Source organism: Tupaia chinensis, unplaced genomic scaffold (assembly GCF_000334495.1).
Source record: "Tupaia chinensis unplaced genomic scaffold, TupChi_1.0 Scaffold149658_1, whole genome shotgun sequence".
NCBI lineage: Eukaryota > Metazoa > Chordata > Mammalia > Scandentia > Tupaiidae > Tupaia > Tupaia belangeri.
The window spans coordinates 1,530,003-1,547,279 of record NW_006209503.1 but is presented as its reverse complement, the minus strand read 5'-3'; the positions used below and the strand labels follow the sequence as shown (position 1 = coordinate 1,547,279).

Below are 17,277 nucleotides of genomic sequence, written 5' to 3'. Positions count from 1 at the left end.
GTTATGTTGCTGGACTCTCATGTAGTCGACTGTGGTTCGAGTACCAGACCCAGTGGCTTAAAACTCACGCCGGGCGCACGTGCATGTGTTCCCAAGATCCTGAGAAGAGAATGGAGGAGAAGGGATTCCGACGTGGCCATCCCCCCAGGGGGTGATTTCTCACTTTCTGTCTCTCTGTCTGGGGAGTGCACACGCCCTATAGCAAAAACCTCTCAAAAAATAAATAAATAAATAAATAAAAATAAAAGATACGTAGACAGTGAATGATGAGGGGAGAAGGTCCATCCCCCAAAGTACTTCTTTATATGCTTAGGTTCTTAGGCAAGATTATCCCATAACCAAACAACGGGTGCCCTAAACATGCTATCCTATCCCCTCCTCCCCCCGAGAATACCAGCAGCTGAAGGACACAGGGATTTCCCCAGCAGTCAGCCTTGTAACAAACAGGGAATCCCATGAAGCAACCAACAAGATAGCCTCTTCCATGGTGTACTGAGCATCCCACAGAGCTATCAGCGACCAGGTGCTTTCTCAGAACGCCATTCATGTCAAAACGAGAAAGAATCCCGTCCTACGTGTGGACTCTCAGTTATGCGGGGAGTTTAATGGGGACGGCCACAAAACCAGAGGTGGGACTAAGGCAGCACAGAAAGAACGTCCTCTGTATCCAGTGACCCTGAGGTTGAGAGGTCCGAAAGGCACCGTCCAAGTCTGGGAGCCAGCCTGGGACTCTTAGGGGTACTCTGCACCAAGTCTGAGGGCTTCCTGCACATCTGGCCATGTGCCTGGCCTGTTTGTCTCGTATTTGGTCATACGCAAACATTCCTGCGTTGCTAACTCCTAAGTTCTTAGATGACAACGCTTACAGAACGATTCCCCAAGGCCCTGCACAGAGAAGATGCTCGGTAATGCTCAGACAAATAAATGTAAGAACGACAGAGACAAACGGGATGGTTATGCTAACCTGAATCAACGCAGTAATCCCGGGGCTCCTGCTTGATTCCCATGGGTGACTGGAACCCGTGTGCTGGGGGGGCCGCCATCCCTGGGACCCCGTGCTCGTAGAGCGGGTCGTGGTATTCTTGTTTGAATCCCTGAGGGGGCGGGGGGGCTGCAGGGACGATGGGCTCCGACATCTGTCGATGGTAGCTGGGGCGGTTATCTCCAGGAACTCCTGACTGAGGAGGGAAGGGGTGGCAGGGCTCGGACAGCTGTCTTTGAAATCTGTAAGAAAGGCAGGATACCGTGTCACTAAGGCATGATGGATACCTCCTTTGCTTGAGCACTGGGGAGTAGAGGTTCAGATTAATGAAATTATTTGCAGTTTTCTTAATGCTTCTTTCTGGATATTCTCCTCTTTTCCCAAGATTATACTGCATACATTGAGTCTTTTGAATCAGGAAGTAGCACCCTCCCTCCCCCAAATGAAACCACACACACCAACAAAAATCCTAAAGCAATGACACGGTGGCCTCTTATCTCACACGCGAATTTCCTTCAAAGTCTACCTGTACAGGTGGGCCAGATCACGCTTCTGAATATGTAAGGCCAATTATTTGCAAGAAACACAAATATTTTTTTTCACAAGTTCATTCATTTTCTGATTTGGAGAGAGAATGAATTTTAAAGACTGAAGGGCACAAATTTATCAGTTAGAAAATGTACTAAAAAAAAAAGAAAGGAGAAAAATCCCACAACAGCAGTCAAAAACAATATTCTTAGGGACAACTGTATAAGCCATATAAGAATAAAGTCTTATAACTGTTTTTGGGAAAAAGATCTAAGTAAAGAAAATATTTAGAACTTTGAAGCTGTTGATTTACTGAAAATTACTCTATAAAAGCAAATACCTTTCCAATCAACTTGATAAAGATAAGTAATTTCTTGAAAGAAATAATGACCAGGAAAATATTAACACATATTCTAAACTACAATAATTAAACCAGTAATAAAAGGAATAAAAGATTGGCAGATCAGAGAATATATGCTAAAACTGACTATTTGCTAAGGTCAGCATTTCAAATTAGTGAGGAAAAAAATTAGACTCTGCCCTATACCACATGTCAAAATAAATTTTATACAGATCAGATTCCAATATAAAAAGTGAAATTATAATATACAATTAAATATATATGAAAACTTACATAATTTCGGGGAGAGGAAAACTAAGTATCATACCAAAAGCAGAAATCCAGATAAACAAGGATATACCTCACTGTATAAACATCTGTAAGTCCAAAACATAAGAAACAAAACCAAAAGAAAAACATCAAATTGGGGGAAAATAGGCAATAATCAGAAAATACCAAAACTAAAACTAAAACTGGAGAAAAATCTCTAATACATACAGCATTGCTAATATTGCGGGCATAAAGAGCTTTAAAAAAAAATCAATAGAAGACAAATAACCCTATAGAAAAAAATGGATAAAGGGCATAAACAGAAAAATCACTAAAAAAGAAATACTAATGGTTGTAAACAAAAAGTTTAACTTCATTAGTAATCAAAAAGTACAAAGTAAAAATAAACATTTTTCCTGCGAACCTGGAGGACGGGAAGGTATCTTGGTTCTGCGCCTAGCACATAAATAGCCCTTGAATTAGCATGTGGTCACAGCTGGCTGCAAAGCCTGTCCCGGACACAAATGCCCAGCAAGGGAGCTGGGTAACCCCACTGTGATACAACTATTTACTAGAAGGTAACCATTACATAGGAGACAATATGCAAATATATCAAGTACTGGAAAAAGTCATGACACATTTTTGCATAGAAAAGTATGTCAAGACTTTACTGATGACCAAATATGTAAGGATTTGGAGAGGTATTTTTGATACATGAAGGTGGGCTGCTAAACAGTACACAGAGCATCAACGTTTTGCAAAAATAGAAACTTATTACAGTGTCACAAAAATCACAGAGATTTACACCTAAAGGTAATTCTGTTTCTCTCTCCTGTTCTTGTGTGGTTATGATTTCTGGTGTTTAAAAATAAATACGGATTGTTTCTATAATAAACATCAACTATATTGGTACTTAAAATACATGTGTATTTTAATTATTACATTGTATTTACAAGACAAAACAAAAAAAAAAGCCCTTTGTTATTGTTATTAATCAATATGTATACCAAACACCCTTAAGCTATCAGAAAAAATCCTGACCCTGTGCTTGCCAAATGCTCTTCCCTTCCTCCAGGCTGTGCAAGAAAAAGCCCAAGAACCTCAAGTGGCAACACTTACTAGGGAAGTGACTAATGGCAAAGTTTCTTGGCTTTGTATCCTTATCTGTGACATGGGGAGCCATTATCTTTCAAATACTTCTGGGATGGCGAAATATAATCAGATCTACTGCCGCTAGTATAGCTGATCTGACTGGGAAGAACCTCAGGAAGGGCAGTATGGAGGTTCAGATGAGTGACCCTCAACCCATGAAATATGGATCTAGGCACTAATCTACATGTATAAAGAAAAGCACCTGTCAGTATATGAGAGCTTCCAAAAGTTCATTAAAATGCATGTTATAAAAACTATGTATGGATTTCCACATTTTTTGCATCAGAATAAACATACTTTATTTTCATTTTTTTCCACAAACTTTTATTTATTAATTTATTTTGAGAGAGGGACTTTTGCTATAGGGTGCCTGTGCTTGCCAGAGAGCTAGAAAGCGAGAAACATCCCCCAGGAGGGATGGCCATGCTGCAATCTCTTCTCCATTCTTGCTCTTGGGATTTGGGGCATGCATGCACATGTGCCTGGAGCGAGTTTTTAAGCCACCGAATCTGAGACTTGAATCTGAGACTCGAATAACGGTTGACTATGTGGGACCACTGTCAGCTGGTGGTCCCTCGACTAACTTTTTAGAAGTCCTCCTTATATGCCTTCAGGTAGACAGTAGGAGCCAAGAATTTAAGGAAAAACAAAGAACAACTACTTTCAATGATTTTTTTCTTTCTTTTTTTTGGAGAGATTTTTGCTAAAGGGCCCGTGTGCTCGCCAGAAAGACAGAGAGAGACAGGGAGACAGAAAGCGAGAAATCATCCCCCAGGGGGGATGGCCATGCCATAATCCCTTCTCCTCCATTCTCCTCTCGGGATCTTGGGCACACATGCATAAGCGCCCAGCGTGACTTTAAGCCACCGGGTCCAGGACTCGAACCGCCGTTGACTACATGGGAGTCCAGCGACATGGCCATTACTCTAACTGCTGGTCCCAATTTCAATGTTTTTTTTTTTTTTTTTAAATGTCAACGATATAACCCTGTAACGTGAAGATCTTTCTACTTTATGCGTGCATTCTTTTAATAGCTTTAATCACATAATTTGAATTGAATCAGTCTGTGGCAACAGGTGGCCAACAGATTTCTAGAACATCAAGATTTAAAATCTTAAACTGAAGAGATCTGGGTGCAGATAAAGCACTGTTTCCATCAGGGTACAGCACAGCACGCCATGTTCCGGGTGAGTCTTTACTATCTTTCTGAAGGCAGCGCCGTAAAATCATTTTGTAACATGAAGATCACCGAGCGATTTACATCTTCTTATCCTTTTATCTCAAAGGCATCAGAGTCTGCTGGGCCACCTTCTTAGAACAGGTTTTAGAAGTACAGAAGGCTCAGAGGGTTGAGAGCCGTTCACTGGGGAGCCAAGTGCACTATGGCAAAACTCCACCAGGACCTCCATTTTCAACGCTGCTGTTACTTAAGGAAGCACTTCGATGGGCTTTGAAGAAGTGCAAACTTGCAAGTCAGGTTTAAACTTGAATACAGGCTCCCGTAGGCTGCTGTGAAGCTGAAGGGAATTCTTTCAGAAAAGAAAGACCTCGATCTTAAGGCCTTTTTCCTATAAAGTGCCCAGACCCATGCTACTTGGAAGGAATGGCCAAGGGCACCTACCTTCCATTTTCTCTCCCTTCCCATCTGCTACCTTCTCAGAGCCTTCAAAGGTGACCTCCACAAATCAGTTCCTTTGATGGCCCCAAGATAGCCCGCACCACTCAGTCCTGTAACCAGAGCCTCTGCAGCTGGCAGGTCCCATCACCCCACTTCCGTGTAGTCTCATTTTTTCACCTTCCAGAATGAAACTCTAGAGTCAGCCTGGTAAGGCCGCACAGGAAAGGGTACTTCCATATGGACACAAGCCAGCAGCCTCGTCCCCTCCTCCATCCCTCAGCATAACGTTTAAGGACACATGGCGGTTAGAGGCCTGACATCTGCAGGATGGATTCCGTAATTGGAATCCTTCTGTCCTGATTGTTTGGCAAGAGTGGGAACAGTAAAGGGGACCTCAGCAGGAGGTCACAAAACCAGCCTATTTGGAAGAAGGATCTTCCCTGAGGTGCTTGCTGATAATGGCTTCTATTGGCAGAGATTAGTAAATCCAGCCCATGTCCTCAAAATACATTCTGTGCACTTCACTCACTGACCTTCCTTCGAACCCCTGTCCCCGCCCCACATCCAGAGGAGCTGAGAATGTCCTGTGTACGTAGGACAGCTGTGACAAAGACACCTCTGATTTACCAAGGCAGGAGACCACCGCCAGGAGGAGCAGCTTGGCTCCTAACAAACTTCTTCCTCCCTCCTTCCCATCCCCGCCCCAGTCGGAGCAGGGCTCCTGCCTAAGGAACTCGCATTTGGTGAGCAAAGGGAGAGGTTTCTGTGAGGAGTAAGCCCCAATTCAATAGGTTACGGAGTAAGGCTTTCTCAGTGCCAGTTTATTTAAAGAACCAGTTATTTATTTATTTGTCAGATTTATATAGCGCCTTTCCTCCCAAGAGCTCACCCACGCCACCAACATTTGGTTTACGTTATGAAAACCGTTAGATGCTTTTTCTGCATTTCCTTTTTGGTTTCTGCTGCCAACACACAGAGTAAACACAATGCTCACAGGGAGAAGAGGAGGAGACAAGTGTGGATTCGATGAAGGCTACACAGCGGCTATGGGGGCCAGGCTGGCTGAGAGGTGACATGTACAATCTGCCAAGAGACCAGCACGGGACACTCAGTCCTTCCGCTGAGGCTTAGAGAAGATGGAGCAGAGAAGCAGCACAGCTGGGCCACGGGCCCTGGCTGTGAAGTCAGAAGATCCTGGGCTCAAATCCAGTCTTTACCCCTTCCTAGCTGTGTGACCTTGGGTGAGTTACATAACTGCTCTGCGCCTCAGTTTCCTCATCAATAAAATCAGGACACCCAGGATGCCTGTCCCAGGGTCTGTTGTAAAGATTACATAAGATAACGCATGCAACAGAGCACAGCAAACTGGTCAGTTCTCAATACACACGGCTCCCAACGGCCCTGTCTTCTTCCCACAACTCAAGTAAGTCCAAGGGAAGATCTTAAGGACCTCGAAGAAAACTCTCCCACGCAAATAGAAAAGAGCTCACTCGTGGCCTACCCCATATCCCATTCTCCTTTTTCAGAAAGAATCATAGTTTTTATTGTGAGTGGCGAAGTGCCATGCAATTTCACATTGATGTTCCTCTTCCAGCCACATAGCTAAGAGCCAGACACTGTTCCTGAAAGCACGCCGAATACCACTGAGACAACCTCAGGGATCTGTGAGGCCAGTCGGCGCTGCTCAGACTCAAGTCGCCCACTTGAGCTGTGACAAAATATTGAGAGAGATATCAGATTTGTCCTTCCTAGGCCTAGATGTTTGTCTGGTTTCTCAAGATCAAATCTGGGAGAAGGAAGGAGGTGTTAAGTATGGAAATGCAGCACGTCTCCGACGTAGACCCACCAGTTATGCATATCTGACCCTAGTAAGTGTGACGATGAAGACGAAAGCCTGGGGGAAAGACAGCTGTCCATGTTAAAACCCTAACAGTAAACAATGAAGCACCTGAAGTGTCCAAGTTTGTGGCATCTACATCATTTTAGGGAGAGTCCCTTAGTATAGTTGACAGAAAATAAAAGTGACTTTTTAAGAAGTAAAACTGTCACAGAAGTGAACACTTCCGGAGCATCTCTTTGGTCCCAAAGACATTTTATTTCATTCATCCACTGATTCCATGTGGTCAGTGTCTCCAAGTTCTCCAAGTTCCAGATATCACACAGAAAGAGAGCTGGGATTCAAGCCCAGGCCTGCCAGTCTGTCCACTCTAGCGTCACTGGCCTATACGAGTTCCTGTGATTGTGACTATGAGTATTTAAAAATACCCTCCTCTTGGTGACATTTGAATAAGAGCACACAGTCCAGAAAACTAGAAAAATCCAGTGTTTGAAAATTAAGAAATATATTTATAAAGAACTCAATGGCAAAAGAAATAATAGAAGATATTTAGAACTGAATTTTGAAAATAATACAAATCAAGGCAGGCCCGAAAGCTTAGTGGTTAAAGAGAGCCAGATCCCACATGGCCAATCGTGGTTTAAATCTGGGTTCTGGTGGCTTGCAAAAGCATGCTGGGCACATGTGTGTGTGCATGCCTCAAATCCTGACAGCATGGCGAAATGGAGAAGGGATTTTTAGGGAGGGAAGGCATGCTTTCTCCTGCCTCTCTCTGTGGTGAATGTGTGTGCCCTCTAGCAATTAAAGAAAAAATATCTATATCTATATGTATATCTATAACTATATATATATATCACAAACTGGAACTTATATAATAGTTACCCCAGGACTTGGGTAAGGAGATCAAATGACTGATTGGGGAGGGAAGGCATGTTTTCTCCTGCCTCTCTCTGTGGTGAATGTGTGTGCCCTCTAGCAATTAAAGAAAAAATATCTATATCTATATGTATATCTATAACTATATATATATATCACAAACTGGAACTTATATAATAGTTACCCCAGGACTTGGGTAAGGAGATCAAATGACTGATTGTCCAAAACCAGGATAATACTTTGAAGAGTGAGACGGGAAACTATTAGCAATTACTTTTAGAACAGGTAGAAGCCATAGTGACCCCAGCCTTAGGAGACATTTTATGTGGTTATATACTTATACTATAAAAGGAGTGCCGAACGTGAGTTAATCGTCTAATCTAAGAAGCAGGAAAAAACAGAAGAAACCCATAGACAAAAGAAAGAATAAAGTATTTAGTAAGACTAGAAATCAATGAAATAGAAAATACTCCATTAGAATAAGCAAGGTCAAAAATCGATTTGTTGAAAAGACAGTATTATCTGCCAAGATAAAAAAACAACAAAAATAACAAGATCTAATAAACATCAAAAGTGACAAAAGGACAATTTCAGAAGTTACAGGGTTTTAAAAAGGACATCATGAACAATTTAATACCAATTAATTAGGAAAAAAAAACATAAAATGAACAAATCCCAGAGAAAATAATTTATTAAATTTATTCAGAAAAACTGTAAAAGATGAAGACACTGAATGAGTAATTAAAAATCTTCCAAAAAGAAAGTACAAAGACACCTCTGATTTACCAAGGCAGGAGACCACCGCCAGGAGGAGCAGCTTGGCTCCTAACAAACTTCTTCCTCCCTCCTTCCCATCCCCGCCCCAGTCGGAGCAGGGCTCCTGCCTAAGGAACTCGCATTTGGTGAGCAAAGGGAGAGGTTTCTGTGAGGAGTAAGCCCCAATTCAATAGGTTACGGAGTAAGGCTTTCTCAGTGCCAGTTTATTTAAAGAACCAGTTATTTATTTATTTGTCAGATTTATATAGCGCCTTTCCTCCCAAGAGCTCACCCACGCCACCAACATTTGGTTTACGTTATGAAAACCGTTAGATGCTTTTTCTGCATTTCCTTTTTGGTTTCTGCTGCCAACACACAGAGTAAACACAATGCTCACAGGGAGAAGAGGAGGAGACAAGTGTGGATTCGATGAAGGCTACACAGCGGCTATGGGGGCCAGGCTGGCTGAGAGGTGACATGTACAATCTGCCAAGAGACCAGCACGGGACACTCAGTCCTTCCGCTGAGGCTTAGAGAAGATGGAGCAGAGAAGCAGCACAGCTGGGCCACGGGCCCTGGCTGTGAAGTCAGAAGATCCTGGGCTCAAATCCAGTCTTTACCCCTTCCTAGCTGTGTGACCTTGGGTGAGTTACATAACTGCTCTGCGCCTCAGTTTCCTCATCAATAAAATCAGGACACCCAGGATGCCTGTCCCAGGGTCTGTTGTAAAGATTACATAAGATAACGCATGCAACAGAGCACAGCAAACTGGTCAGTTCTCAATACACACGGCTCCCAACGGCCCTGTCTTCTTCCCACAACTCAAGTAAGTCCAAGGGAAGATCTTAAGGACCTCGAAGAAAACTCTCCCACGCAAATAGAAAAGAGCTCACTCGTGGCCTACCCCATATCCCATTCTCCTTTTTCAGAAAGAATCATAGTTTTTATTGTGAGTGGCGAAGTGCCATGCAATTTCACATTGATGTTCCTCTTCCAGCCACATAGCTAAGAGCCAGACACTGTTCCTGAAAGCACGCCGAATACCACTGAGACAACCTCAGGGATCTGTGAGGCCAGTCGGCGCTGCTCAGACTCAAGTCGCCCACTTGAGCTGTGACAAAATATTGAGAGAGATATCAGATTTGTCCTTCCTAGGCCTAGATGTTTGTCTGGTTTCTCAAGATCAAATCTGGGAGAAGGAAGGAGGTGTTAAGTATGGAAATGCAGCACGTCTCCGACGTAGACCCACCAGTTATGCATATCTGACCCTAGTAAGTGTGACGATGAAGACGAAAGCCTGGGGGAAAGACAGCTGTCCATGTTAAAACCCTAACAGTAAACAATGAAGCACCTGAAGTGTCCAAGTTTGTGGCATCTACATCATTTTAGGGAGAGTCCCTTAGTATAGTTGACAGAAAATAAAAGTGACTTTTTAAGAAGTAAAACTGTCACAGAAGTGAACACTTCCGGAGCATCTCTTTGGTCCCAAAGACATTTTATTTCATTCATCCACTGATTCCATGTGGTCAGTGTCTCCAAGTTCTCCAAGTTCCAGATATCACACAGAAAGAGAGCTGGGATTCAAGCCCAGGCCTGCCAGTCTGTCCACTCTAGCGTCACTGGCCTATACGAGTTCCTGTGATTGTGACTATGAGTATTTAAAAATACCCTCCTCTTGGTGACATTTGAATAAGAGCACACAGTCCAGAAAACTAGAAAAATCCAGTGTTTGAAAATTAAGAAATATATTTATAAAGAACTCAATGGCAAAAGAAATAATAGAAGATATTTAGAACTGAATTTTGAAAATAATACAAATCAAGGCAGGCCCGAAAGCTTAGTGGTTAAAGAGAGCCAGATCCCACATGGCCAATCGTGGTTTAAATCTGGGTTCTGGTGGCTTGCAAAAGCATGCTGGGCACATGTGTGTGTGCATGCCTCAAATCCTGACAGCATGGCGAAATGGAGAAGGGATTTTTAGGGAGGGAAGGCATGCTTTCTCCTGCCTCTCTCTGTGGTGAATGTGTGTGCCCTCTAGCAATTAAAGAAAAAATATCTATATCTATATGTATATCTATAACTATATATATATATCACAAACTGGAACTTATATAATAGTTACCCCAGGACTTGGGTAAGGAGATCAAATGACTGATTGTCCAAAACCAGGATAATACTTTGAAGAGTGAGACGGGAAACTATTAGCAATTACTTTTAGAACAGGTAGAAGCCATAGTGACCCCAGCCTTAGGAGACATTTTATGTGGTTATATACTTATACTATAAAAGGAGTGCCGAACGTGAGTTAATCGTCTAATCTAAGAAGCAGGAAAAAACAGAAGAAACCCATAGACAAAAGAAAGAATAAAGTATTTAGTAAGACTAGAAATCAATGAAATAGAAAATACTCCATTAGAATAAGCAAGGTCAAAAATCGATTTGTTGAAAAGACAGTATTATCTGCCAAGATAAAAAAACAACAAAAATAACAAGATCTAATAAACATCAAAAGTGACAAAAGGACAATTTCAGAAGTTACAGGGTTTTAAAAAGGACATCATGAACAATTTAATACCAATTAATTAGGAAAAAAAAACATAAAATGAACAAATCCCAGAGAAAATAATTTATTAAATTTATTCAGAAAAACTGTAAAAGATGAAGACACTGAATGAGTAATTAAAAATCTTCCAAAAAGAAAGTATGAAATCTAGTTTTATTGGTAAATGTCTCCAAAAACTCAGGGAATAAAGAATTTTGAATTTCACATGAAATATGCCAGAATACAGAAAAAAGAAGACACCTTCTACTCATTCAGTGAGAATAAAACAAAACAAAACAAAACAGAACTCTCAACACTAAAGAACAACAAGGATGATATAAGAAAAAAAGAAATTACACATGAATAGAGGCAGAAGTCCTAAATATTAATACATAGTAGAAAATGAAGTTTGGCAATCTACAAAGATATACATAATAAATGTATTATGCATTGTGACAAGTTGGGCCTGTCACAGAATACAAGGTTGGTTTTATATAAATCAATGTAACTTACCACATATTAAGACATTATGGGAGAAAAATCATTCGATAGTTTCAACAGAGGTGGATAAAAATCTATGAGGTATTTCAATACCCGTTTATGTCAAAAAAAACTTTCAATAACCTGGGGATAGAAGGAAATATCCTTTAGCCTGTTTGACAAAGGGTAACAAAAAACAACCCCTACTGTAAACATGATGAAATGCTGAAATGTTTGTAAAACTCAGAACTACAGGAAGTTCCGCATGCTGACATTAGAAGCACATTATTCATTCTGTCAAAGAAGGTTCCATTAGGTACCCATGAAACTCGATTTTGGAACCCAGAGTGAATTTGCGCTGCCATACATAACATGCTATTAACGGGTGCGTGGACCAGATGCGTCAGACTGAGCATTCACTCTATTCCAGGCCAGGCATACACGTGACTCACAGTCAAGGTCTTCCCTCTATAAAAACTACACGATCTGACAGGAAAGAAAGAATAGCAATTTATTAAGAATGAACTTCAAGAGTGGAAGTGGAAATAAGAGAAAAACTTGAGTATATGAACTCTCTTAAAGTATCCGAACATCGTTGAGGAACAAGTAGTTCCTATTAAATCAAAATTCCGGAAACCTTAGCTTATCCCTTTAAAGCTCTGAAGCCTTGCTCATAACAGCGAGGGAAGGGAATGTTCTCAAACAGGTTAGGTGATTTTCTCTTCAGAAGATCCTGCACAGGAATGACCTTTGAGTCGATGACTTGGGGCGCTGTGTTCTGACTCCCAATTACTGCATGAAACCTACTATACACTGATGCCCTCAGGGCTTCCTAGAAGTAGAGGGTTTCTTCCACCACTGAAGCATTCTTTCAAATTTTGTCTATTCTTATCTGCTTTTTTGCTTCTTTCCTTGATGAAGTGAGAGAGAGAGAGAGCAGAGCATTGCAATACATCCTCCTCAGAGGATGCATTTCTTGGTGGAGCCTCTTCAGCTGAGCGGTGGGGCTTTCTTTCCCTCAGGATGTGATGAGATAAGGTCCAATAAAAGACAAACATACATATGGCCAATACTACGGACCCGACATAGGGAGAGTTTCTAAGTTTCTCCACCCAGGACATGTCAACATCATAAAGAGCGTGGTGAAAAAAACTCTGAGATGGGGCGGCTGAGAGAAAAGTACTCCTCTTCCGGGAGCAGCTGGTCTTTCAGGATAAATGGAACATGTCTGAACATGCCAAACTGCATGTTTTCCCCCGTCTTTGCGGGGAGGAAAGCACGAATATAAATCACAGCTTTTAAACACAGTATTTATCTTCTAAAAATAAATCAAGTTGTGAAAAATTATATACTAAGATGATATAAAACATTAAGGGTGCACTTTTGACTTGATTATATTTTGGTGGTTTCAACTGTGATCGTCAACACACTGTCATCACTAGCAATAAACACATATTGAAGGTGAGTGAGAGATAGGGCTAAACAGAGTCTACACAAAGAGGTCTGAAGTCGGGGGTTTTAGACCTCCAAGAGCTTATTCTAGTCAACTGAGCGGATCAAGTACATGTTAAACGTATGTGAATATCAAGTGATAAGGGAAATTAGCAGAACTTGGTAGTCTAAGAGATAGATAAAGTTCTGGTAGTTTAAGAGATGGATACAGTTCAAGGTCGAAATGGATTTTGCAAAGTCAATTTCTCAGCCTTTGGTAGAGACCAGTGGATGTTGGTAACACCAAGAAAATCACAATAAAAATAAATGGTGCATTTATTAATAAATAACTACTATAAGGTCTAGGTCCAGCTTTTCTTTCTCTCTTTAAACTGTTCAGGGGTGTGTGCACTTGAGAGAGAGAGAGAGAGAGAGAGAGAGTGCGCGTGCACTCCCCATAAAGAACGGCAATGCTGCAATCCCTCCTCCATCCTGCTGAGATTTTGAACATGCATGCACACATGCCTGGGATGGTTTTAAGCTTCTGAGGCTGGGATGTAAACTGTGGTTGGTCCTGTGGGATCCATCTCTCTTAACTGTTAGACCATTGGCCAGTCCAAGGTTTGGTTTCTGAATTTAGGTCCTTATATTTGGCTTTGAGATCTTTAGGAAGTCTGTTAGCTACTTTAAGGCCTGATTTCTCACCTGTAAAGTGTGTTTTCTTTTTACTGTGCCTTGGTCACAGAACTACAAAGGTTCAAATAAAACTGTATTTCCTCCTGTCCTACAACAGCAACAGACCATGTATTTATGTTGAAATAATATCCCTTCTAACGATAATAAAAAGCTACAATGAGAAAACAAACTATGGTTACTAACAAAAGCCATCTGTCCCACTTTCAAACAGGCATACTTTATTAAATGTGTGATTATTAAACGATATTACAAATGACTGTAATTACTATGACGGTCACAAAGTCAAACCAGGGCTTCGGTAGGTCTGATTTCCGTGTGCTATGGACCTGCAGGCGGCATGGCGGCCATGTTCTTATGGCTTGTGTATCACACAGATAACACGTGGATACCCTCGTTAGTGGAAAAGGACAGGAAGAACAAAATTCAGGGTACTGGATACTCTGTATTCTGAATACAAAGGGTGGACTGGAGTAGGGATGAGGGTGACAATATATAACCACGTCCTGCCCTGGACCCACCAAAACTTAATCCCTGGAGTGGAGCGATGCACCTGCATTTTTAAATCCCCGCATTTGCACCCCAGGGGGCTCCTCTCTGCACTCTCAGCCTTGAGATTGCAGCGCTCTAGGATGGACGCCCAAGGGCCCCATGTTATCTTAATTTATCAATTCAGGAGCCCACAGAATACTTTGCCCTTCACCCCAGTTCCCTCAAGAATCTCTGTATTGCCCCAACATGTGTGAGGTCTTTTCATTTTCGACCCATCATTCCTAAAGTGGAAGGAGAAGTATGGGCAGATGGACGGCACACATCAGAGAGGAGTCACCCTGAAAAAGAAACACCTACTTTTGGATTCCTGCCTCTACCCCCTTGGTCGCCTGAGGGCAGGTACTCATAAACCTCTGGAATCCAAAGGGCCTCTTTTCTCCAGGAGGCTGGGTAAGCTGGAGACTAAGGAACCTATCTGGGGCACTGCAGGAAGGATGGGACCCCCAGAGACCCGGTGGGCAGTGCCCCCAGCTCAGCTAACTGCTAATAAACACAAGTCCCCTGGAAAAAACACAGGACTGAGGGGGAAATATTAGTAAGACATTTGGCATCAACGCTCCTTGTCACGTGGTATAAATTACAAAGTGTGCTAAGCATTTCAAATACTGAATATATACCCTGCCCCATTCCACTTCGCCAGTTATTAACCCCTACAAAACATTCAGCTAGATGCTGTGTTAGAACATAACACCAGAAAATGATCTGAAATAAAAGCGGTCTCTAGGACAGAGTTCACAAACTGCCAGGCCTGCAGGGCAGTTCTACCCACAGGGAGGTTTCGTTTAGTCTGCAGTGTTGCTTTTGTTGTTTTTAACTTGAATTAGTTGCCAACTTAAAAAAAAATTTTTTTTAATTTTTACATGAAAATCCAAATTCCCACATTCTCCTGCAAAAGTACAAGGTTGTTAATTCACTTAACAACTGCCCAAAGTTCGGCGGCCCTTTCCTCCAGATGCCTCTTCTGTTGCAGCAGAGGCCCATACCTGAGCCAGTCCGCACGCCACGCTCACCCCTGGGGCCCTGTGTACACAGGGCTCGTGGCCCTGGACTTGACCAAAGGAATACCCACCAGCCAGCCATACCATGTAGGTCTTTGTTCTTTTTTGAGTGATATTTTTGCTATAGGCCATGTGCACTCCAGAGAGAGAGAGAAAGACAAAAAATGAGCTATCCCCTCACCCTCCCACCCCCCGAGGGAATGCCATGTTGCAATCCCTTTTTCTCCAGTCTCCTCTTGGGGTTTTGAGAGAGAGAAAGACAAAAAATGAGATATCCCCCCACCCCCCCAGCCCCCGAGGGAATGCCATGCTGCAATCCCTTTTTCTCCAGTCTCCTCTTGGGGTTTTGGGCACCCATGCACACGTGCCCGGCATTGAGTTCTAAGCCACTAGGTCCGGGACTCGGACCGTAGTCAACTACATGGAGTCCAGTGACATAACTATTATGGAATCTGCAAATCCCATCATGTCGTTCTTTATTATGGCTTTCAGAGCAAGAGACTAAGGGGTTCAGAACCAAATGAACCAAATGCGCCTTATGTTATTATTATTATTTTGTATTTCAAAGAAGTAAAGAAAATGACCTCCAAGGAAATACCGGTGGGCATCTGGGTCCGACCAGGCTCGAGGATGGTACACTCATACACTCTCCCCTTCCTGGCCCCTCACCCCACACCCACTCAATATAGCACACCAAAGACAGAAATGAAATACTGATACCGGTCAGCACTTGCAGCCCTTGGTAACATCACTGACAACCACCTGGCTATAGTTATCGCCTCATCCTGGAGAGGCTTGAAATAAAAAGACAGTCCCCAACAACTCCTGTAGACAGGAAGGCCACGAGCATCGAGAATTCTGGAATACCGCAGATAAGGGCCTCAGAAGGCCAAGTTTGGTGTGTGCAGCGCAGGTTCCTGTCATACTTTTTTCAATTAAAAAAATGATTCTGGACGAGATACTCGGGATGTCTCAGTTTTCTTGTTTTAAGTTTTTTAAATGATCATTTTTTTAAAAAGTAATGGTTTCTGGTTTATATATAATATATGTAAATCTTCGTAGGTTACTGTACGGTTCTGAAGGCATGTAGGAAATATCTAACAATCAAACCAAGGATACATACATACTCACTTTCTTTAACACTATGATTTGACATGCGCATTTGTGAATAGTTCTTCTAGCTTACTTTTCACAGCATTAAAGTCGTCTGCGGTTTTACTCCACTGTGATACGCCAATCCCTAGCATTCTCGTGTCCTCTCCGTCTCTTTATGAGAAATGTACCAGGACATTCCTATCTCAAAAGCAGATCACTGTAAATAAGGTGCCAGCCTGTCTCCTGTTCAGAAGTGTTACCGTCAGATCAGTATAGGGCCAGCAGATGCTGTTGCGGTTAAGTCGCTGGACTCCCATATGGCTGACTGTGGTTTGAGTCCTGGACCAGGTGGTTTAAAACTCATGCCAGGTGTGTGTGTGCGCAGCCAAGATCCCGGGAGGAAAAAGAGGGAGAAAGGACTGTTGGCCTGGCCATCCCCTTGGGAGGTGGTTTCTCACTTTCCCTTTCACTGTCTCTGCCCATAGTCCCCCCATCATACATACCCTAAGGCAAAAACCTCTACAAAAAAACCCAGATCGGTTTAAGACAGTAATTAGGGGCAGCATAAGCCAAAGTTCAATTCTAGCAGGAGGCATCCAGCGAGGAGTCAGGAACCTCCCCTGGACGAGGGTAAACAACCCTGTACCCTGGGCAGTCACTCTTCCTCCAGCTCTGGGAGTGTGACGGTTCTAGTGATCGGGCTGTGTGCCTACAAACCACTCCGAGGCCCTCTTCTGCTGGCCCTGGAGCAGGCTGGGTAGTAAACATCACCTCACAGACCACACCAGTGGAGTACGTGCATACTGGGTCCTCGGGAAAGTGGGGCCGTGTTTTCGCACAGAAAAGCAGAAGTCTTGAGACCCAGGAGCGACCTGGTAAATGCCTGCCTCCCCTTTTCCACCGAGGAAAGAGAGAGGCCCCAGAGGCGCTGGGGGAAAGCACCTACCTCTGTTCTGACGGATACTGGTTTTCAGGCATCATCTTTGGCATCTGCAGGGGCTGATGTGGTGGTCGGGGCACCGCAAATGTTTGCTGTTGTGGTCCAGGTTCTGGAAGCGAGTGGGGGGCGGGGGCCGGGCCCACACCTTGTACTGGGCCGGCTGCAGGCGCGTGTGCCGAGGTGGGCA

At 42.9% G+C, this 17,277-nt stretch overlaps 1 protein-coding gene across 1 annotated transcript in view; it reads right to left on the bottom strand.

The window, feature by feature from the left end:
* Window positions 1-17,277, bottom strand: part of ETV5 (ETS variant transcription factor 5) — a 72,961-nt gene that overhangs the window by 21,466 nt on the left and 34,218 nt on the right. The window contains 2 exon segments of the mRNA XM_027769453.1: window positions 965-1,224; window positions 17,097-17,277. The exon segment at window positions 17,097-17,277 is cut by the window's right edge and continues 32 nt beyond it. Of these exon segments, the coding sequence (XP_027625254.1) occupies window positions 965-1,224; window positions 17,097-17,277 (441 nt within the window).